The sequence below is a fragment of the Pleuronectes platessa genome, chromosome 19 (assembly GCF_947347685.1).
Source record: "Pleuronectes platessa chromosome 19, fPlePla1.1, whole genome shotgun sequence".
NCBI classification, from domain to species: Eukaryota; Metazoa; Chordata; class Actinopteri; order Pleuronectiformes; family Pleuronectidae; genus Pleuronectes; species Pleuronectes platessa.
The window spans coordinates 8,062,827-8,086,958 of record NC_070644.1 but is presented as its reverse complement, the minus strand read 5'-3'; the positions used below and the strand labels follow the sequence as shown (position 1 = coordinate 8,086,958).

The 24,132-nt window shown below is 41.8% G+C and overlaps 2 protein-coding genes across 6 annotated transcripts in view; one reads left to right on the top strand and one right to left on the bottom strand.

Moving 5' to 3' along the window:
* The first annotated feature begins 6,085 nt into the window (after window positions 1-6,085).
* ptges (prostaglandin E synthase) lies at window positions 6,086-8,779 on the top strand. Its single transcript, XM_053447682.1, has 3 exons — window positions 6,086-6,357; window positions 6,483-6,565; window positions 7,676-8,779. Exons 1-3 carry the CDS (start codon window positions 6,241-6,243, stop codon window positions 7,923-7,925), a joined length of 450 nt encoding a protein of 149 aa, XP_053303657.1. The 5' UTR covers window positions 6,086-6,240; the 3' UTR covers window positions 7,926-8,779.
* Window positions 8,780-12,006: 3,227 nt separating this feature from the next.
* The window catches only part of garnl3 (GTPase activating Rap/RanGAP domain like 3), a 69,272-nt gene continuing 57,146 nt past the window's right edge, over window positions 12,007-24,132 (bottom strand). For 3 of the 5 annotated variants that reach the window (XM_053447677.1, XM_053447679.1, XM_053447681.1), the window contains 7 exons: window positions 23,834-23,941; window positions 23,095-23,213; window positions 22,421-22,556; window positions 19,603-19,662; window positions 16,919-17,137; window positions 15,961-16,081; window positions 12,007-15,877 (listed from right to left, as the gene is read on the bottom strand). In XM_053447677.1, the coding sequence (XP_053303652.1) occupies window positions 15,709-15,877; window positions 15,961-16,081; window positions 16,919-17,137; window positions 19,603-19,662; window positions 22,421-22,556; window positions 23,095-23,213; window positions 23,834-23,941 (932 nt within the window). In that variant the 3' untranslated portion in view covers window positions 12,007-15,708. The remainder of the gene's footprint in view (window positions 15,878-15,960; window positions 16,082-16,918; window positions 17,138-19,602; window positions 19,663-22,420; window positions 22,557-23,094; window positions 23,214-23,833; window positions 23,942-24,132) is intronic. The other 2 variants (XM_053447678.1, XM_053447680.1) reach the window with 2 other exon arrangements.

The window sequence follows — 24,132 nt, the reverse complement described above, 5'->3', positions numbered from 1 at the left end:
CAAGATGGGCCATTTTTCAAAAGAAGTTAATAAACTTCCGGCCCTATTCAGGGGACAGTTGGGCCTTGGTAGTGGAATGGGCTGTACCATTTTTTATACAGTACAATACAACAACAAAAATACTGGACCATTTATTAAGTTCTAACAGAGTTAATACAGATTTAAGCATCATCTCGACTGCCAGAGAGACTTGACCTGTTCTTATCTGAGAAAGAGGGAGAGAGTCTGCTGCTGTGATGTCATCTCGAGTCCCATATGTATGCTGGGCTGTATCCAGCCCAGACAGAGAAGCAGACCGAGAGCAAAACACACCTAGCTGCCGGGAGGAGATGAGGCACATACTGAGCGTCCTCGCAGACAGGAGAGCAGAACCGCAGAACAATTCAGGTAAGAAACCCAAATAAAAACTGTGTTAGGGGAATGACTTTAACTTGCACACACACACACACACACATGCATCTGCAGCATCGGTCCACCTCTCATCACTCAAAACAGGGGCATGTTTCCTGCACTGCGTGTGTGTGATGCAAACACACAGCGTGGGCTCTGTCATGTATTTCTGACATGAAGATTACACTGAAGCCGGGGGTGCGTACTTTAACGTTCTGCAGGATGTGATTTGGAATAGACAGCAGAGATATTGATCAATGCTGAAATATCTCATCGCGGTCGATGTTCACACCATTGAATAATAAATCAGCAGATTGTGAATCCAGGATAGCAGGAGGGGTCTGAGGCTGGTGTAAATGGGGGTCGCCTCTGCTGTGTGTGTGTGTGTGTGTGTGTGTGTGTGCACTGGGATGGGATGGGTGTGGCAAGTAGCAGCAGACCACTGGTCCTCCTCATCCTCATCATAAACTCATTCTTACTAATTTCTCTCTGTGCACTTGCTTTACATGGTGAAGGTCAGATGATAGATTCAGCAGGGCGGGCGGTTGTGAGCTGTGTTTATTAATTGCAGTAATTACTAAATGTCCAGGGAAATGTGTTTGTAGATATGAGAACAACCTCTCATTAAGGAATGAACCTCTATTACTGTATTGCACATGTGGACTCATAGTGTGCACACATATACACAGTTGGATCATTATTAGCTGAAATAACAGTGTTGTTGTTTTTACTGCCGCAGCTGTAAGTACAAAATGGATTCTGTCTGTTTTACATATACATTTTTAATATTCCAAATTACCAACACTAGAGTGGATCCCCTCTGTTTTACCTCAGAGGAGCACTGGTTCCATGCTGTGTTCAGAAAGCTCAAATGTTTGCCAGAGAACATCTATTTTTAAGCCTTTCAAAAGGTTGTCAGCTCTTGTATTATTTTTAGAATGTTTTCCTTGCTGTGAGGAATCCTTGTCGATGAGCAAAGAGAAGCTTTGAAGTTAAAATCTGTGTCTGATCTAGCCTGATGTTTGATATATTTGATATATTTCTAATATATTTATGTTAAAAAACAAATCATTCCTTTCCATCTATTCGACCTTGTATACCTTTTTATTGATAATTTAATTTGATCTCTATTAAAAGTTGTATTGATTTTATTAACATTTTGCCGTCGTTTTTTTTATTTTGTTCGGTTTCAAATTATTTTACCATTTTCATTTGTCTCATCTTATTATCATCCATGTTTTCTGCGAACTGAATTTTACTGACCTGTATGAAAGATGCTATGCAAATGAAAATTGATTGAATTTTATTGATCATTAAAAGAAAACATTTTGTCCTGATAAGTGACAATGGAATCTCTTTATTAATCTGCCACTAACTAACTTCCCATCTATTTCTCTCCGTAGGCTTTTATTATAAATACTCTGCTGCTTTGTTTGAACAAGCTGAAGCGAGGATAAACAGCATGGCAGAGGAAGTAATTGATTAATCACAGTGATATGGAACCTTATGAAGAGACTCTATGTTGATGACTCTTCAGTTTAGTCAGAGGAGCAAGTCACCATTTGAATCGTCACCTGGACTGGGAGTGGATTCGCTGGAAAACCCGTAGCTCTCCTCGCTCTGTGAACTCTTGTCTCTGACGATCTCTGCAACAGCATGCTCCTGTAAATATTTACATGCCGTGTCTGACAGCTGGGGGGGGGAAATGGAGACGACCTCAAAACTCCTCCCGACCCTTTTAACTCATGCTGGTAAGGCCCTACAGGCAGGGCTGGATGCTCCGGCGGTTGTGTTGTTTTGGTTGTGTTAAACACAGGACAGAACTTGATACATAGATTTACTATTTTGTTTTATGATGCTTTGTGCAGCCCGTCCCTTTCCCCTGTTCGCAAAACTTTTATAGGAAACCCTCACAGGCGTTTGTATGCACTCTTTAAACATGTTAAAATATATTGAAACACTAAACATGTTTTGTTGCCATAAATATTTAGAGTAATGACAATATCCTTTATTTAAATTGTACTTTGAAACAGAAGTTTAAAAAGTAAAACAAACAAACAGTGAAGACACAGTGCCATTACAAAACAGATTACACACAGTACAATAAAGTAGCTACATAATATTACATGTTTGCAAAATATTCTGACTATACATAATCTTTTTTGCCTTATATTTCGATAGAGCCTGTGAATATATGAAAAGTACTGAGTGTGGTGCTGTTTTAACAATGTATGAAACAGAAGTAATTGGTATGAACTGTGATATCTTGCAGATATACTCCACAATATATTATAAATGTACTGGAATATTCCAGGTACATGAAATTACTATATTTAAGTAAATGTAATTTTGTATTACATGTCACCTATTATTATATACGTGTGTATTACTATGTCTCTTGCTTCCTGTCCTCACCAGCAAAATGCACTAATGAAGCTGGTTGATTTAGTGAGGATGAGTATCCACTCTGATGCCTGTGTGAGTGTGTAGAGAAACTGTGCATCCCTGTGTAATCTGTCTCCCTTGCATACACACACACACCATGGGCTGCGCCATGTGTTCCCAGCTGGTGGACATGTGGACTGTGACAGTGAGACGGACAGGCCACAGGGCCACGGAGCTCACTGCCTTCCCACGCATGCAGCAAGGAGGCTACCACAGAGTGACCGGCCTCCACTACATGTCGTCCTTCTCCGACGCTGAGGACTGCTGTGACGACACCAGCTCGGGCAGCTCCCTCACCTTGGACTGGCAGGGTCAGGGGCCGACGGCTGACCCCTGACATAAGACATGTTGGATTATAACGTGTAAATAAACATGATGTAAATACACTGGGCATGTGGAATCATTTTAGAATATAGGTCAAGATAGTGAATATCCCTTGTACGTCTGAAGGTCAACCACCAGCAGATGTTAAGGACATAACCTCAGTAGTGCACCTTAGCGTCCTCAAGTGTTGTGGCCTTGTGATCAATAATACAGGCTGAACCTGAGGGTAAATCTGACTGGCTACTGACTTGTATGGCAGCCATGTTGCTGCTCAGTAGATCATACGTCATTACTTCTATATAACTAAAAACTGTCCCATTTTAAAACATAGGACAAGATAGAGAATGTTCTTTGAATGTTCTATCTTCTGCACAAATTAATTCCTACCACCAGTGGATATTAAATGCAATGAAGTAGGATGTGAGGGATGTTGTTTTTCTCAACATTAGAAAAACGTAATCTTGTTAAAGGGAGAGTCCTGTATTCAAAGTCTGTCTTACTTAAGCAGAGATAGAAAGCTATAATCCAAGAGTTATACTTTAGTACAGCTTTGCAGTATTGATACTTGAGTATTAATTCTACAGTGTACTCCACTACATTTATCTACAGATTAAAATTTTGCATAAAACACATAAAAGGCTTGTACAATTCAGTTTTACAATTAAAAATGGCTCTACTGAACCAACTATAATATTAGACAATAATGTATACATCTATAAGTAATAAAATACTATAAGTAGTGTCTCCAAATACTTCTTCCACAAGTGTGCTTGAGTAGGTTATTAAGCCTTTTCAGCATATAATATATGCTGATATATAAAATCATATATGGTTACATATCATGTTATTGGATCATTGTAACTGATGCAGTGATGTTGAAGTACCATATTACTGTTGTAGTGGGTTTAGGTTACTTGATATACAGTAAAGTAGTACCATCTATAATAATGGGACATATTAGAAATTTTACACTTATGACTACATGATATCATGAACAATTATATGCTTATTTGTTTTATGTGTAAAATCTGGATCTGCATGATATAAGTCGGACAACAACTGTGTTTACTGTAAAGTAAATATATTTTGTCTTTACTGTAAAGTAGTTATTGTTGAACAACCTGATTCTCAAAATATATATTTTTTTCTGTGTAAAATAATAGACTGAAAACGAACCACTTAGTATGAGGTATTATTACTTATTACTTCTGAAATATAGTGGAGTAGCATTAAAAAACAGTAAACTGTATCTTAGTACAGTATGTAGGTAAAAAAAAACTACATTATACCTCTGCTGGCATAACAAAATCTTTTTCTCTTATCGTACAGTATAAAATAATGTTGTGATGAAACACTGATGAGCAGAATCATGGCAATATCAGACTTATGACTGAGATGAAAATGTCCCTTGTTTTGCAATGACCCCCCAAGGCCCATATTTTGTCAGCAGGGTTTGAAAACATTTTCCCAGTCTGACCATCATAGTCAACGTGAAAGATGTGCTGGCTCCTGAAGTCAAATAGTCAGTCTCTGACTCAGACCACAGGTTCACGCCAGGGAAAGTTATTTCTTAGCCAACTTAAAAGACAGAGGGTGTGGCAGACTGTGGCACGGCTCCGTTTTGTGTATTATAGTAAGAAGACACTAAATTAAAAATACATTACTGTAGTCTAATCTATTGATAGTAATATTAATAGTTAAATATTAACATTATTTATTCAGTTCAATGAATGATTCATAAAACTATAATATAACATCAATAAATAGATTCTATTATTCTAAATAGCCTGCAGCTATGGATTGGTTATGAGAAAATGGGCTCCTGCAAACAGACATTTGAGACACAGCACATCCTCTCAGTGGCGTGGCTACATTTGTTGTTACCTTCTTCATCCTGTTTATTTTTCCCATTTTCATATAATTGTGTGTGTCTGTGGTCACTGTGAGTGTTGTTTTGCATTTTGTCAGGGTTGTGTCATCTTTATAGTATTTGTGTGCCTCTTTGAGGTGGTCATTTTATTGGCTTCAAAACAAGGAATGTCAACAGCCTCATCTGACTCCTTGGTGGGGTGAAGAACCCTCCGGCTGAGAAACATCATAAAGATTTATATCTTGAACAAACAGAAACCTTGAATATGGCGATAATTTATTTAACATGAGACTCACGTGCAAAGGTAAAATGTAACTTTACTCAGGAACCATTTTATACAGCAGGCTTCAACTCCACTACACTTTAGAGAGTTATATCTAACTTTTACTCCACTGTTCATCTGGCAACCAGTGGTGTTGCTACAGGGTATAGGCAAAGCAAGCAATTACTTAGGGCTCCGAGCTAAGAGTTGACCCCCGAGAATGGCTGATTAAAATTTTTTTGTTCGGTTCAATAAAGGGCTCCCTGGTCTATTTTTCTTATGGCCCCCATGATGTCTTGAAATGCTTCCTTGGGCAACTACAATTACATTTGAGATGATTTACGAAGAAAATCGGACAAAATGCCAAGTAGTTTCAATTTGCTTCAAATGTATCAGCCACAATAACACAATGCTACACACACACAAGTTATATGGGAAAATGTGTTGTATTTCTGACATGTTGCTACTGTCCCATGCAGAGTTGGGGTCGAAATCTGACTTCTTCCACGCAAATAAACATAGAAAATGATAAGCCATGTGTCATCATCTTCAATAATGTGGGTAATTAGCAGAAATAAAGAAGTTATATATATATATATATAAATCTGGTTGCTTGAGTCCAAATAGTGTTTGAGAAGTGTTGCAACCGCCTCCGCTTTCCTTTTCTTTTACTTTCTCACAAAGGCCACTAAACAGTTAAGCGACGCCTCAGGGGATCAAGTTTGGAGTGGCAGACAAAAATGCAGAAAGAAACATGGATTGCAAATTTCCATCTCCTCTGATTAACCTGCCATCATCGCTGAGTGGCTGCTGACGTCAGTGACGCTACACAAAAAGCCTGCGCTCAGAGGCACTCTCACTTTCTGAAGCTTTTACGCACGAACCAGCGCACCAGCCCCGGAGCTGCTCCCTCCTCAACTCACTTTGGATCCACCGCATCTCAACAGCAATGGCAGTCATGATAAGAAACGAGGTTTTCTCCTGCTTTGTTTTCTACGGAGTGCTGCTGGTGGTCAAAATGTACATCTTGGCGATTATAACGGGGCAAGTCAGGCTGCGTAAAAAGGTGAGTCCAGGATTCAGATGGAAACAAGGAAACCAGCAGGGAAAAGTCATATTGCAGCATTAATATCAACTTATTCTGTGTTTTTTTCCCGCTGATCGAGTTTTGTTTTCGTTCTTTCCTGAAAGGCTTTTGCCAACCCCGAGGACTCGCTGAGACATGGAGGTTTACAGTTTTACAGAGAGGACCCATATGTGGAGAGATGCCGGAGGTGAGAGCAGAAAGACATGCTTTTATTTTCTAACTAAAAAACTTGCATACGTTGTGGAGCTTTCAGACCCAAAAACAAACTATTACTCACCACAAGAAGCATCCTAAATATTGTCCAACCCTCAGTGTCTACATTAGGATGCTGTCCTCATGGTTATTATTCAATATGTGTGATTACATAACTCATTTATTCCTCAGTCTGTCAAACAGTTTGATCTCTAAGAATACCGCAGTGTCCCTGTGTGGAGAGATAATAAGGATTGCACAGCAGCAGTGTATTATATCATCATTTGATCAATACCTTATGTTATTTAAGCTTTTGGGAAGTTCCTTGGCTTGCTACATTATATTATTAAACAAACGCATGTGTCAAATAATATAAAAATAATGGAGAAAAAAACAAAGAGACGTACAGATGTCACTGTAATACTTTGCTTTCTTCTGGGGAACAGTGTTCATGTTTCCTTTGCAAGGCTTCAGTCAGACAATGTGTTTTCCTCCAGTGATATTCAACAAGAGTTGGCAGCCTTTAGCGCTCTTGCTTTGTTTGAACTTGTCACTATCCGTGACGTTAAAGAAACAGATGTTTTTCTGCTTTTAAACTTCTAAACTTTCCCCTCTGCTTTCCTCATCTGTCTGTCATGGATCACCCATGGAACATGTGATGGGAAATGCATTGGCAGGCATTGACACATTTTTGGTGTTTTATTTGTTTTTCCTTGGGCTACTCCGACACTACGCGCTCAAATAACCTGCCAACCTAATCACTTCTTTTGTAATGTACACTTCCCAGAAAAATATAATTCCCCATTTGAACCCAATGGGAGGAGAGGAAGCGAGAGAACAGAGTGGCAGTTCTGCCAAAAAAAAGAAAGTCACACTGCTGTAGAACACGGTTCAATTGAGATGAACAGGTCTGAACTAAACTGATGAGTCACCCCAGTGATAAATCACAGTATTCCATGTTGGTTAAGGCCTCTTCCCTCTTTCAGACCCTCAAATTCCCTAGAAAACCAAGATAATCCAAATAACGAGAAACCGAAGTAGAGGAAGAATCCTTTGTCGTACTTTGTAAAATCAGATGTGTGACCGAATCCTTCCTCTCCTACAGAGCTCATGTTAACGACATGGAGAACATCTTCCCCTTCCTCTTCCTGGGCGCCATCTACTCCCTGACCGGCCCCTCACTGGCTGTGGCCCGCCTCCACTTCCTCGTCTTCTTCATGTGCCGCGTGCTGCACAGTGTTGCCTACCTGCTGGCCCTACAAGCACCGACCCGCTCCATAGCCTACACCTTCGCACAGATACCTTGTGTCTCCATGGCCCTGCAGATTGTAATGGCGGTTGCAGCTTATGCTTGAACATCCATCGTTGAAGGCTTGGGGTTGTGGCTCGTAAGATCTGTGGCCTGTGTCAGCAAAGAAAAGCAGGAGGCGGATACTGAGCAGACTCCTGGGAGGGAGATCGTAAAAAGACAAGAATTCCAGCGAGAGTGCAATACACCGCGAGGTGTGTGTGATCAAGCCTATACCGAGTTTTGTGAGATGTTGTCAGTATTGTTGTTGTGAGAATGTTTTAAAAGTTCAGTGAAGTTGACATTTTGTAGTGTACTCGTGTATTTAAAATGCAAATGAAGGTTGTTGCTCATCTTGTTTTTTCTGAAACCAGCTTTCGTTGACTTGACGATGGAATTTAAAACTCACAGTTGCCGACATTTGGCTCAAACTACTCGGGAATTTTTTCCAGCACTGCATTGCACAATGTGTTGATCCCCCACTCCCTTTTTTTTGTGTGTTTACACACAACACAGACCAACATTCAGGTGGTGTCCTATCTAAGGTGGCCTCGTCGGTTTTCCTGTGTGGATATTCCATCTGTTGGGTTAACATTTGTTTGCATTGCTACATTCAACAAGGCATAATGGATCCTGGCATGATGACGTACGAGGTGCTGACAGACTTTAATACCACTCAGTCGAATAGTTTTCAAGTAAATGCTTTCAACTGTGGGTCTCTTTAAGAGCCTTTAAAGGAGAAGGAAAGGTAAACTAACACTGTTTGTACTGAGACATGTATCTGACAAGAACCTGCAGAGAAAGAAGAACACGAGTGTCATGTGAAAGAGCTCATCTGTGAAAACTGTTTAAAAAAAGTATTGTAATCATAATTTATTATTCAGCGTACATTTTGAAAGGGAATAAATCAAACCGAGCTGACCCATCCTTTACTTGAACACAATTAGTCCAGTATTTGAATCATTTTAGCAGATGGATCACTGTTTACTTTGCCTGGCCGTGCAGAGACAGTGGTCTGTATTGTTAAGGGGACAGGGGGCCCCACTTTCCCTGTTAGTGTGAGATGATCCAGAGGTCTGAGGCAGGCCTCCAGCATTCCTCCTCTTATTATGTAAGACCTTTTGGCCGTGCTGCTCTCTTTTTTCATATCCTGAGGGGCTGGACGGTGCCGGGAAGCCACAGGCTCTATGCTTTCATGCGTTCATGCTCAATGTGGCTACAGTTAAGTCAGTGTGTGTCACCCGCCCGCATTATGAGCAAGATGTTTGTACATTTTCACTTGTATTTGTTTCCCAAGCTGCATTGCCAGTAATCTCATGCACAGTGACTTTCCCTCCAGTGACGATGACTAAACCTGGCATCAAAGAGCAGCAAAGTCTTGTGATCATAGTTTTTATTCTCTGTACAAAAGAAATAGAACAGACCCAGGGAACGTGGGATGGCCGCTTTCTTTTTTTGAATGAATGAGCCTTAACAATACATATGATCTGCGTGACACCTAAAGCTAATAACAAGCCAGCAACGCAGGTGTGTCCATATACATGACTGGAGTGGTCGTAGCAACCTGCCTCTACCTCCAGGGCTTTAAAGCAACAAGGCACATGTCCTTCATCCTATACGACTCCACCTCTCCTGTGTTTCACACCCACAGGAAGTGACTCACACTCAGTGGTGGCATGTAAGTACATTTACCTTTTACTGGACTTCGGTAAATTTTTCACGTACCTGTACAGTACTTTCCTTAAGTAGGTTTATTTTGGGGAACTCTCTTTTACTCCACTACATAGCACACTTACAATATAAGCAAGTATTTACTCACTTCTATCCAAGGAGAAAAGTGAATGTGGTACTTTTACTCTTGCTTGAGTTCACTTTTTGTTATTTACATTACATTGCATTACATTACCTACTTGAGTTCTTCACAAATACACACACACACACACACACACACACACACACACACACACACACACACACACACACACACACACACACGTGTCTCCATGATGGTGGACGACATAACATAGGCTTGAATTGATTTTTCTGACACCAACCTTAACCATAGTTACTAATTGCCAAAACCTTACCCTAACCCTAACCCTAACCCTAAACCTAACACTAACACTAATCTTATCCTTAACCTTACCTTACCTTACCTTAACCTAAACCTCACCATAACGAAACAGTACAAATATCTCCACCTAAATATTTAATAATTTTCATTATGGGGACTTGATTTTTGTCCCCATAAGGAAGACAAAAAAAAAATTACAAAAAAGAAATTACATATCACAACTTGTTTAATGAGCTGACTGGAAAATGGGACTAGATTAAAAACGTTTTCTCTACACCATAGCTGGTTCTAACTCTGACAGAAACAATGTTTTTCTTCCCCCTGCTAGGGAATCAGTTTATGTTGGACGGATGGTGTGTTCCTGTTTTCTCAGAGGGTGTCACTGTGTCTGTCTCCTTCAACCAGGGTTAGGGTTACAGTGAGCAGCAGAGATTTAAAAGGCACCAAACATACTGCACTTACATCATTATGTATCCCCACCTTGTGGCCACACACAGAAAGTACTAATCAACACACAGTTAGCGCCAGTTTTCAACTACGAAGAACAAATCCTGTGCGTCATCAAATCCGAACCTCTCATTAACCTGCATTGAAGCACAGGGCTACTTATAAGACCTTTGACTTTGTGTAATTATTGTAAATATCACAGTGTTTCAGACTCAGACACACTTTGACTTTGGGAGGTATTAAAGCCTGTAGGTAATGAGACGGTGTTTCTTTATCATGGGAAAATCACGGCACTCAAAGTGATAAAAGCTTTGATAAACTGAAATATCTGTCAAAAATGAATCCACCTTTGACCTCAGGAGCTCGGCATCGATTATCTTTCTGTCATACACTGATTCAATGAAGCTGTCAGCCTGAGAAAAAGCTTTAGGCTAGTGTAATAGGAATTTTGTATTCGTGGACGTGATGTTGCATGAGCAGACGTGTATGTGGAAGATTGACCAGATTGGTTATCTAAAAGGGCAACTTTAGGTTTACGATTATTGCTCAGAGACTTATACTTTATGGCCTCTTGAAGCCTTAACTTTATGGTGTCTCTTTGAAAATGGTTGGGATCTCACATCTGGGGTCTCACTCGAGGGGTCTACTAGAGAGACATGACGGCAAGATAGCTCCAACCCTGATAAGACATCAGGAGGGTAATAAATACATTTACATACCCAATGGGAGGGGGCTGTGGGTTATAAGAACACAACTCTCAGGTCTGCTTATTTGTACATTTCATTCAGGTGATGTGTACTGTGAGTCCCTCGGAGTAGTGTGAGTGAATTTAGGTTAAAGACCAGTCGAGCTACTGCATTCTGAATGAGCTACAGAGGTCGGATGGCACTAGCAGGTAGACCTGCCAGGAGGGAGGTACAATAGTCCAGGCGGGAGATCATCAGGGCCTGGACCAGAACCTGCGCCGCCTTCTGAGCTGAGAAGGGGGCGTATTCTCCTGATATTGTGCAACATGTATCTACAGGAACGTGTTGTTGCAGTAATGTTGGCAGTAAGGGAGAGTTGGCTGTCAAGTGGGAGGAAAAGTAGTTCGGTGTTGTCAAGGTTGATTTTCAGGTGGTGTGCAGACCTCCACTGAGAGATGTCAGTCAGACAGGCAGAGATTCGTGCTGCTACCTCTGTTTCAGATTGGGGAAAAGAGAGGATTAGTTGGGTGTCGTCTGAGTAGCAGTGATAGGAAAAAGCCATGTGAGCTGAGAGAGTTGGTGTACAGAGAGAAGGGAAGAGGACCCAGGACATAACCTTGAGGGACCCCAGTAGTGAGAGGACAAGGTTCGGACACAGATCCACTCCAAGTTCGAGGTCAGTGCGGTCTTTGAGATAGGATGCAAGCCAGGAGAGAGCAGAGCCTCAGACACCCAGATCCTGAAGGGAGGAAATAAGGATCTGCCGGTTCACTGTGTCAAATGCAGCAGAAAGCAGGACTCAGAAATAAAGAAATAAAAGAGAAGTCAGACTAATGTAATGATCGTTAACCAAACTTCACGGGCTGATATAAGATCATTTTTTGCTTTTTTGTTTTAGGACACTTGCACTTTAAATTTTTTTAAACGAAAACATCAGACAGTTTAAATTTCATAAATATTTATTACATATCAATGAACATAATCAACTACTTTCACAGCAGTGGTCTACAGCACTTGTTTAAAATAAATGCTCAAATAATATTAATAAGAATAATCATAATAATAATAATATAGTTCAGTTTCATTTGAGGCCACATTTGATACACAAACATTTACAAGTAGTACTTGGCATTAAAAACGATGGCAATACAATATTTTAAGACACTTGGTGTTTTTTTTGTTCATTTTCTTTCATTTTGATATCACAGAGAGGTTCAGCAACAGTCTAAACAGTAAATATAGGTTCAAATACAAAAAAAATAAGGAAACCAAAAAATACAAATAAACAAACAAACCAAACAAACAGTGAAAATGCCAAGGGGAGGTAGAAACAAGGGCAGAAATAGAGGAGAAAACGGAAATAAGAGAAACAGTGTTTCCCCCCATCACTCACCGAGAGCAATAACGTTTCCTTAAAGTACATTTCCTTAAAAGAAACCAAAATAAACCTACACTCCCTTCATCATCATCATCATCATCATCATCATCTTCCCTTTTAAGTTTTCTGAGTTCGTCAAAGTGTTGGACGGTTCACACTGACACAGGCAGGAGGAGAACATTGGAAACAATGAGGAGGTAAAAAGGGAGGATGGAAGGAGGCTCATGCAGGATGTGAAGGCTGCTGTGATGTGAAACAGCCACATGGAGGCGCTCTCATACAGACAGGTAGCATGTAGGGAGGACCACTGCTCCCATGCTTGTTTACCCTCTAAGCTTTCTGATGTGGTTTTAATGACTTTCTGTTATTTACTCAAATATATAGAGTTTCATCTTTAGATTCAGACACACACGGCCGATTCAACGCTCTCAGTGGAGAAAGCGTGTATCTGTATGAGTGATCTGAGACCGAGCCACTTCTGAGGTGATTTCAGGGAACTGTTTACATGTGACTGGTCTGGCTGCAGTGCTGTTTGCACAAACAGAGCCACATGAGAGTTAAAACCTCTAAAAACCCTGGTAATAATGGCTTTAGTCACTTTTAACTGCATGATTTTATAATTCCTTTCACTTTAAAGAGGCCCTCCACTGGTTATGTTTAACTGCCATGGCAAGCACTACTCTGCCTGTGGAAACAAAGTCAGATAATGTTTTCTGTGGTTACCATCGGAGTTTTTTTTTTCTTCTTCTCTTAATTAAAGAAAAGAAAATAACCGTAATAAAGGGCTTAGGGTTATCTGAGTTTGGGCTCGAGACTTGTGCCGGGCTGACGTCACATCGTTTAAAATCGTAATTAGGAGCGGCCTGGAGGCGAAAAGGTTCACGTCAGTCATAGATAACAGGAGTCTGACGCTGGTATCTCTTTAATTTAGTGATAAAAATAAGATCCAGAGTAGTTTTAATGGGTCCATAAAGTTTGTTGGTTTCACTTGGTAACAAACTGCTACAAATAAGAAGCCCAACAAAAGCTGTTTATCTGGTGACACTAAACGATTTTTTCTGAAGGGAAAAGCACCATATAATAACATTTAAATAATGAGGTGTGAGCACTTCCAGGTCAGAATAAAGGATGTTTTCTTAATTTCTGCCAACAACCTGTGAGTGGAACATCATGGAAAGATTTGGTAATATGAGTAAACAATTGATTGTGTAAGGACTCAAATACAGTTTATTGACAAGATAACTCTATGTCCTTTAAATTTGGGGGTTAATAACACAACAGTGGTCCTTTAGCTGATGTGAGTCATCCTTATTTATTCTCTTTACAGATACTTGTGTACTTATGTATTAATAAATGACAAGTCTGATATATTGGAACTTTGAGACAAACCGTCGTATGTGGATGAATTTGATCTCCAGTCAGAAATCCCTAATTACGATAACTGGATGCAGGACTTTCTTTTAACAGAAAGCCTGTGTTACAAACTGGTAAGAAAGAATTGGGAAAGAAGTGGGCGTTGAGAAGGCAGAGGAGGTCAAGGGAACGAATCTACTGAGGGGTATTATGGGAAATGTGGGACCCATTTATTACAAAAAGTCATCATATTTCTAGTCTGTGCTGCTCTTTTAATCTCTTTAATCTGTCTCATCCAACTTTATTAAAATTAAATACTTGCACTAAACTTGTTTCATGACTTTGATTTTGAATGAATGATGACCAGGTCGGAAGTCCAAACCAGGATCTGAACAAAAACCTGTATAATGAATCAAATGTCTGGTTATTGATCAGTGATTTTAACTAAGTGTCTGTGTTGGGTTTAAGGACACGTTTAGCTACTTGTCAAAGGATTAATGGTTAAAATGGGGAAATGAAAAAGCACAGATGTCGGCAGAATTGGCCAATAGCTGGACACCAGTGGTTCCAGCTGTGAGTTGATGTTTTACAGGACGTCTAGAATCAAAACAGCAGGTCTAAGATTTTAAATTACAGAAAATATTTATTCTAAATGCCTGGTCCTATGGAGTGCTGATCCCAAATAAGGTTATTTTCTTAATTGTACATGCTTCTCAGTCTTAGTTACCAATTCTAGTTTTTAATTCTAGTTAATTAGTAATGATTAATATTGGCTCATTTTTTTATTTTCCAACAAAGTTTTACTTTTGCCATTATCAGATCTTTTAGATTTTAGTCTAAAGCTTATTCCCTTCCTGTGCCTTTTTGTCGTGTCAGGTTTTGTTTTGCTTCACGCTCTTATTTTTGGTATCATGTTGCAGACCTCATGATTACCAAAGAAGCCAATTGTTGGCTCAGAATACTCAAAGGCGGCTCATGCAGATTTGATGTCGCCTCCTTCTTATGAGGGCGTGAAATGTTTAGCACATGTGACTTTGCGAGCGTACCTCCGGTATCGTGAATGAAAGGAGCTGTGGGTCACAGTAGTAAACTAACGTTGACTACAATCATGGCTGCTACTGTCAGACACCAGAGTGCGGTGGCTGTTCGAGGTGTAGTTCAGTGAAGGATGATGGGAAATGGCACTTGTGAGAGACTTTGCCTCCAGCCCTGTCTACCTGTGTGCTGTGACTGAGGAGAAGAATAAGGACTAACATGTGCAGACGGCATAAAACATCATACTTTTACTAAATATGGGAATAAAACGGATTTTTATAATATATCTATAAATATGCATCACAGGCATGACAAGCACACATGCCTGTCACTGTGTATGCATTTCCATGTATAAACAGATGTACACACACACATATGCATATCTTACAACATTTGAAAGTGGATTGGAAATAATCACATAATATACAACACATATTAAGCTCTAGCAACTTCCGAGGGCATTGTGAACGCGAGGGCTTTAGCCGTGCCTCAATGTGTAGATTTACATTCAGTTTGAGGTTCGGGAGCAAACCGTTTACATTGTCTCGAAAAACATTGCAGAACTCTGAATAAACCACGGCATCTGACATGACCTCATCGCCTCTTTGGGTATTTTTCGTGCGGGGCAACACAAACACCCAACACGCAGCGGCTGAGGGACAGCTCACGAAGACTGACAGGCTCACGGACACAGCTTCTAACTCCCAATGCACCCATCTTGTCCAATGACTGGTGAGACCGTAGATATAAAACAAACAAACCAACAAACCAACAAAAAAAACAAGACAAGAACAAAGGATTCAAAACGATAAACAATAAAAAATAATGGTGACAGAACAGGAGTGGGTGGGCCGAGAAGTGCACGATGGGATTGTCTTCACTTTAGGTCCAGGACATCTTCTTCAAAGGATGTGGAGAGGGCAAACGCGCTGGCGAGAGGCGGGCTCTCCCCCAGCAGCAGCGCCTTCTCCGGCTCAGCCTCCGAACTGGACGAACCATGCAGCTGGGCGTCCAGGTCTGCGTCAAAAGACTCTGACTCTAACCTGCTGTGCACAGAAAGGTAGAACTCAAGCTCAAATACCACATAACAGATTAAATGTGCGGCTGCTGCGGAATCTGTCTCTGTCACCTGTCGCTGTTTGTCGACGTCAGTGCTCGCGCTTTGGGCTCCTCCTCCGTGTTCTTCTTGCTCATCTTCCTCTGTTTGACCGTTCCACTGTCCGACTTCCCACTTGGCTCCTCTGTCAAGCCTTCATTGGTGTCACGTAACAGAAAATGGACACTACTTGAAGGAATATTACAACATTTGGGAAATGCAAAGCTGCAGCCAGCTCGCTTGGTTTATGCCGGCTGGACACTAGAGGATTATCTGACATATTTTTGGGCTAGAATACAGCCTAAATTGCAGGGTCGTTGCCGATTTGAGGCTAGTCTGAACATATTATCTGGCCAAATGATACTGTAGTGCGAGGGGTTCACAGACATAACCTTAATATCACTGATTTCGAAACGTAAATATCAATATAACAATTGGAAATAAGGGGGTATCGTGTTGTATGACAAGAACAGTGATTGGGTGGTTGATCAGAAACCCATAATAGCCCCTCTACAGAGTTAATAATACTTTTTCCAGGAGCAGTTGGACGGTAGAAAACGAGAACACATTTTTGGAATTGTGACAACACTATAGAGTCACAATAAAAATATGAATTGTTAACTGTTAATAAAACAGTTATATATATTTTACTTTTTGGCATTGTGTTAATCCTCTCGTGTGGAGCAGGTATGAGTGTAAAGACTAAACACAGTTCTCAAAGGACAAAACCCCCAGATGTATTTTCGTGCTTGTTCAGCAGCAGTGACCTAAACGAGTTCCCTGTGCTTCCTGGTCAAGGATTAACAAAGCATCACACGCTGATAAGTGACCTTTGGCAGTGCTCCTCCGTTACCTTTTGAGCTAGTGGAGTCTGATCAGACTCCTTATGCTAAGCTAAGATAGCCTGGCTGCTGGTTTTAGCCATACATTTAGCATACTGACAACGGGTTACATATGTATTGTAGAGTTAGAATAGAGTTTTTGAGTTTACCAAGCAGCTCCTTCCTCGTGCGGCTGGCTATCTCTTTGATTTCCATGCGTGAGAGGGACAGTGAGTGTGTTGCAGAGATGAGGGGAGTCGGTTGCACCATGGCGGGAGCCGGCGCCGTCATAACCTTGTTGACCAGCGGGGACTTGAGGGGTCTCTCAATGCTGCGGCCGACCAAGTTACACAGAGGGATCTTGAACATTTGCTTACATGCTGCTTCACCTGAGAATAAGAGAAGGTTGGGAAAAGGAGGACGCAGGGGAGGAGAGTCAGGAAAGTACAGGACAAGGACAAGGCAGATCATGAGAAAAGACATGAAACCAGAAATAAACAGAACAGAGATGGGCGTAGGAAGAGACAGAAAGGAAGAGGAATGTGAGGCAGTGAATGAGGAATGTATGAAACTCCTTGAATGAAGCACCAAATCGTTTTTTTCATGTCTCAGCCCATTGGCTACAAAAATGCATATGTGCATTTAAAGCCTCCCATATCTTTTGACGCTAGGTATTTGATTTTTATTATTTTTGGTCAAAATGACTATGGCATGGTAATGGTGTTAGGAGCAATGACAATTTTAATTGTTTGACATTTTGGAAAAATTTGCTTAGTTGCCTTCTTGCTCAGCGTTAGATGAGATCGATACCAGTCTCATGCCTGTATGATAAAAATGGAGCTAGCTGGTGGTAAGCTTAAAGGGAAAAAGCTAAACTAGGTAAGTGGATTCCAGCTAACAACCTACCAGCTTATAATAGAGTGGACTAGCTCACAGACATGAGTGGTGGTATCAGTCCTATCATCTAACTCTCAGGCACAAAGTGAATAAACTTATTTTCCAGAACATTGAACAATTCCTCTCAGTGGTGCATTTAAGGACCTTGCCACGTTTGGCTGAATAAAGCGTTGCTGTATTGTCAGAAAATCTAATTTACAGAGACAACGGCAGGCAAACCTTTTGTCTATGTCAAAATCTGAATGTGGAGAGGTCATGTCAATAATTAAGAAAAAGTCCTTAACTGCATCAACGGAAGAGGTTTTTAAAACACACGTGATTGCAACAGCACGATCTTACCACATGTGGCAACATGTGGTGTGATTATGGTGTGATTTGCAAAACAGTCACTGTAGTTTGTATAAAATATATGGGATTGGTAGGTTATGAATTAAAATATGCAGAACGTCCTAAATCCCAAATCTCTCTCGCACTCGCACTCATATTGCGTTTTAACAAGATTGGGAGGTGACAAACTGATGCAATACAAACTCCTGTATTCAAATAAAGACTAACGTGATTAATAGTCCTATTTACTGAAACAGCATGGGATCTTAAAGTTAATCAGCCGTAATATAACTGTTAACTCTTAGCCAGTTAGAGCACGCCATCTATTCTGCAGAGACGCTAAGTGCTTAAAGTCTGTGTGGGACAAATTAAATGGATGTTTGGAGTTTGACAAAGGGGACACACTGCTAGCGATGCTGCAGCGTGCCAACCTGCAGTGCCCAATTGTGCCATCCGGGAGCAGTATTGCAGTTTGGCAGCGGCAGACTGCTCTGCCGAGACCGGCCGGTGGCGACAACATGGATGAGACCGAGTCAATGTGGAGGCTCTGCGCTGCACAGAGAGCACCGTCTCATCTGAAATGTCAGCGGGTGAAGAGGTGAATGAGGAGCCGTGGAGGAGAACAGAGGGTCAGTGCTGTTGTTTGACAGGTACACTGTGTTAGTGTTGTTACCCATCCAGCCCCCTGCACCCGGTGCTGGCAAAACAGGGCAACACTGAAAGCAAAATGCAGCAGGAGCATGCAGTTATTTGGAATATACAACCACAAGCGATCGATATATATATATTCCACGTGTGTTTTCTGGACCAGGGGAAGTGTCATGCTCCGTCACACTTGCAAAAAAACGAAAAATAAATCTGAATGTGGGGTGTTCGGGCACTAAGTGAAGTTGAATTCTCCTGGACAGCATGTTTGAGCCAGCGGAGGCAGGCGGCGTCTTGCAGCCACATCGGTAACAGCATCTCGTTGGCGTTACTGATGCCATTACATCAGATGAACCCCCCCCACCCAGAGGAGAGCAGACACAGCAGGTGCACAGGCAGTCGGAGGATGGGGATTTTTGTCAGCACCCCTTCCACCCCTCTTTCCCCCCCCCCCCCCACTGCATCTTCTGCTACACCACCCCCGCCCCCCACCCAGCCTCACCGTCGGATTGTGGCACCGCTGCTTGGACAAGCACTTTGGATCGAAGCGAGGGCTGACAAAAGTCTCCATGGCGACAGTGCAATCTGTAAATCATGCTGCGGCAGACGTGTCTTCTTCTTCTTCCCTTTTTCCTTCCCCCCCCCCCCTTCTCTCCCCACCTCCTGCTTGTACACAACCCCTCCCTTCCCCCCCTCATACCTTTCCTGCGTCTCATCCTCCTCTTATTCAGAACATCCCCCGTTATCTCCTGCGCCTCACTTTTATTTATTTTTTCAACTCCCCCCCCCCCCTCTCATTCTCTAAGACACACGGGGGGGTGGGGGGAGAGTGGGGAAGACATAATGTTCACTTAACATTCAACCAACGTTTAAGTCAACATGCCGCCTTGGAACAGACAGGGTGACAGACTCTGCGAGCACGTGCATGTGAGTGGGGCAGCGGTATGAGCGTTTTCATGAGCTGAGGACGAGAACCCTGCAGTACCTTCGGCATCCTTAGACATGTACAGGGAAAGCTTGGTACCATAGGGGATCCGTATTGAATCTGAACCAGGGATGAAGAAGAGGGTTACACAAACTGAACACACACACGCACAACCACACACAGTACATACAATTTAGGCGCACACAGCAGGTGATCGGGTCCCCGCCATGCACAATCATATGCTGAAAACAGGAGGGAAAATGAGAATCCCTCCGAGAGAAAATGATTGCCCGGACCAGCCTAAAAGCATAAAGCCCTTCCTCAGCTAATTGCAGCAGCGACAGCCAGACCTTCCCTCCTGTTAGCCTTAATGGGACCTGTAAATACCCCCCCCCCCCTCTGGAAAAGACCGCCGTGAGGGTGCAGCAGCCGCTAGACAAGCAGGACATTTAAATAATTTCTTTCCTCAAGCTTTGTCCCTCGCTGCAGCCGTCTGAATAACATGGATGTGTTGGAGGAAGACATGGTGTCCTTCCTGTTACAGCTACAGAGACTAACGAAGCTGACTTTGCCGTCGGCCATCGGCCATCGTTCTGGTGGCTCTCGCCGAATGACAAACCTGCACTGACAACAGCTGAGCATCACTAGCACACCTCAGTTTCAGATCTGAAGAGGTCAGTGGTGGGGGAGGGGGGAGGGGGGACCCGGTATGGTCAAATCTACAATGAAAGACAGGGGGGAGTGGATGTGGGCTGGAGGGTGGACGGGAGGGGGGGGGGGGGGGGGGGTTATTGATCCTTTTTTTTTTTTTTTTTTTTGAACTTAAGTTTTTATTGAACTTTTTTCAGGCATGGTACATGACAAATTAAACATCTTATCAAATTAAACATCATTCTTTATACAGGAAAAACACAGCAAAAAAATAAAAAAAATAAAAAAATAAAAATAAAAACAATAAAACAATAAAACCAGGGTCCTAGTGGGGATCATTATTTACCTTTATGTAATTCCAAAACCTGTCCCAAGGAGTCACCCCCTCCTCCCTGTCATCACTCAATCTACTAAGCATACATTCATAGGATGCAGTTTCAGTCATTGCACATACCCATTCTTTCACATGTGGAATTTCTGGCGCCTTCCAATGTCTTAAAATAACTCGGCAGGCTGTTGTTGTACCCACCGAAATTACAGAAAAATTACATTTGGTTATGTTGGGTAATTGAGACTTGTCCCCCAGTAAACAGAGCTCTGGACTTAGGGGAATTTCTGTTCCAAGCCAGTTACTTAAAATATTTAGAATCTGAGTCCAGAAAGGTCTAATCAAGACGCATTCCCACATACAGTGAAGGAAAGTACCAGTTTCCTCCTTGCATTTCCAGCACAGATCATCACCCAATAGTTTCATCCTATACAGTCTGGATGGTGTGAAATAGAATTTATGTAATACCTTATATTGTGTAAGTTTTCCCCTTGCCTCTCTCACATATTTACCACAATCAGCCACAATTACTGCCCATCTATCACTATTAATCTCTCCACCAAGGTCCCTCTGCCAAATCATCTTTAACTGGTTAGAGTCATTGCCGAGGGAAGAATTAGCAATTTTATAAAATTGTGAGGCTTTTCGTTTTCTGAGTGGAAGTTTCATATAATCGCTCATCATATTATCGGTAATATTGTATGGCTTTGAGGTAATGCAACTCCTCATTTGCAAAAATTTCCAAAAATGATCCTTTCCCACCAAATCAAATTTCTGCAACAGCTTATCATATGACAAAAACACTCCATCTTCAAATAGATCATTAATGGTGTTTAAGCCTCTAGCGTGCCACTGTTTCCAATACACGGGTTTCTTCCCAATGCAGACATCGGGATTATCCCACAATGATGAATATCTTTGTAGAGTATGTGTAAGTTTAAACATTTTATGTACTTTACCCCAAACCTCCCTTGAATGTAAAAGTATTGGATTTGTAATGTTGGACCTTCTTTGTGACAATGCTTCTATAGGTTGGAAAGGCGAGCATATCTCCTTTTCTACCTTCATCCAAGCTGTCTCACCCTCTGCAGCCTGCCAGTACCTTGCTATTTTAGCCATCTCAAAAGCTAAATAATACAATCTAAGATCTGGCAGGCCAAGCCCTCCCTTCTCTCTATGTGCACACAACTTTGGGTTATTGATCCTTAATCATCCTTGAAAGCATGCTCTGCCTTGGAGGTTATGTATTGTGTCCCTTGAATGGCGGCGGCGGTGGGGCTGGGTCATTAGTCGGTTCCTCGTTCTGTAATTTGCGGTTAATAAGAATTTAAAAAAGATGATGCCTCTGCATGCTTCGACCCTCCAGCTACAAATCTCATTCAAGCAAGTGCCTGTCAATTGCGACTGTAGGCCCCCAGTCATTTTTAATATTGCATCAAAATCAATTTGTTGATCGATCACTGCAGATGTTTCGTTGCTTTAATTTTATTTTGTCATGTTATGATAAAACTGTCTGGTTATTAAAGTTATAGCAAAAAGAAAGGAGACTCGTTTCCCCCGACGAGTAGCCAGCTAAGAATACTTTAAAATCTTTCATAAGGCTCATGTCAGATAGAAAGATGAGGAAATAGTCATTGGAGATATAAATAATATTAAATATCACCAAAAATTCATATCAGGGAAAGTAATGTTAAATCTGGGGGGGGGGGGGGGGGGGAGTGGCTGTGGCTTAAATAAACCCTTCTGCTGAGACAAGTTAATGTAAATAGAACTCGAGCTCTGGGCGAACAGAACATCCAAAGTCAAACAGGTCTGCGGGCAACTCTGACATTTCAAAGACCTGTAACGTCGAGGCACTAAGATCCTCCTCCTCTGCTGCTGTCGCTTTGCAGGGCTTACCGTCACCGAGCGGCGAGGGGAACACGGGCATCTCGTAGCCGGTGGGCGTCTGCGGGGAACTCTGGGAGCTGGTATCTCTTGAGCTGCAGTTGGAGGCCGAGCTGACCGGAGCCGACGAAACGAAATAGATGTCGGACTGAGGGCGGAAAAACAGACGGACACAGAGAGAGAGAGAGAGAGCGAGAGAGAGAGAGAGAGAGAGAGAGAGGAAATGAGATCCTTCCAGGAAATATTAAGAGGACGGGGACAGAAATGATGGAGGCAGCGGGTGAAAGATGAAAAATAAAAATGAAAAAACAAAGAGATTGGATGAGAGCAGAGAAAGGAAAAAAGTATTCATATGATGTCAGGTGCACTGCGGGTCTGTTTTAAATTATCTACCTGTATGAATTACGAGTGTATTATTGCTTTGTAGCCATGCATATCACCAGCCATATTTCCCACTGGGGTAATAAAGATTGATTGAAATGAGGGAGCTGAGACAGCTACTTCTAGAACGCAGTGTGGCCTGAAAACTCTGAAAACACTCACAACCTGGAAGAGTGAACCTAATGCCTTACTACTACACAATAATCCGACCTCTGACCAGTGCTTAAGATAGAATTAAAAATTAAAATGAACTAAATAAACAACCTGAAAAGAAAGTGTATGTGATAAGTGTCGACCGTACTGACCCGTGAAGCAGCCAACTGCAGCTCTGGAACCACTGCGGTGTACACCAGGTTGCCATTCACCACCAGTCGGATCTCGATGGAGTCCGTTGTGAAGGCCAGGATGTAAGGAAAAGCGCAAACTGCAAAGAGCACACAAACGTATGATACCACAAGCCACGAATAGACGTTACAACCAATCACTGATCCCGTTACTCTGGGGGCAGCGGGCAGCATGTTGGGGCTTCAGGTGGAGATATTAGATATCAGGGCTCATTTCTTTTACCATGCGACTCTAACGTTTCTCCAAACAAAACACACTTTTTTTTTTTATTCATATGAATGCAGATAAAATGAAAAAGCCAATAGCTGATGCATTTCAGTTTCTGACTCTGTACAACAGGTAACTGTTATAATGAGCTCGACAAGTAGAAGCTACTGTAAATATATGTGTCACAGCAGGGCTCATTATTGGATGCACAGTAGCCCAGAGCAGCAGCATGTTGTTTTCAGCAGGCTTAGGATTTCATGTTTTGTACCAATTGTGTTTTCCTCATTTCATCATGTCCTGCATTAATTAAACCTAGTACAAAAGCACACACGCACGCACACACAGACACAGACACACACACACACACACTAATCAGACAAGCCAACTGGATGCTTGTGGCTACACATGGTGTTCCCATGGCAACAGCCAGCTCTGGCCAGGCCAGCAGCATGGGCAGGGTGGGGTTCAATAGTTGTTGCCGTGGTAACCTACCAATAGCGTTGGGCATCTGGTTCCAGCTGAAGTGGAAGTCCGAGGTGTTGGACTGGATCATGGGCGTGGAGCCGTTAAACGGACACACTTTCTTATAATAACAACTATCTGTAAAACACAGATGGGAAACAAATTCAACTTTCAAATGAATTATTGTAGTTCCTTCTGTTTACTATTGTTTGTATCATCTGCACGTTGGAAAAGGATTGAAAACACCACTTTGTTGTTTAGCTAGACTAACGCTAAAGTAGAATGACTCTGACCCTAAATATTCTAGAGCTTTGGGTGAAAAAACAATG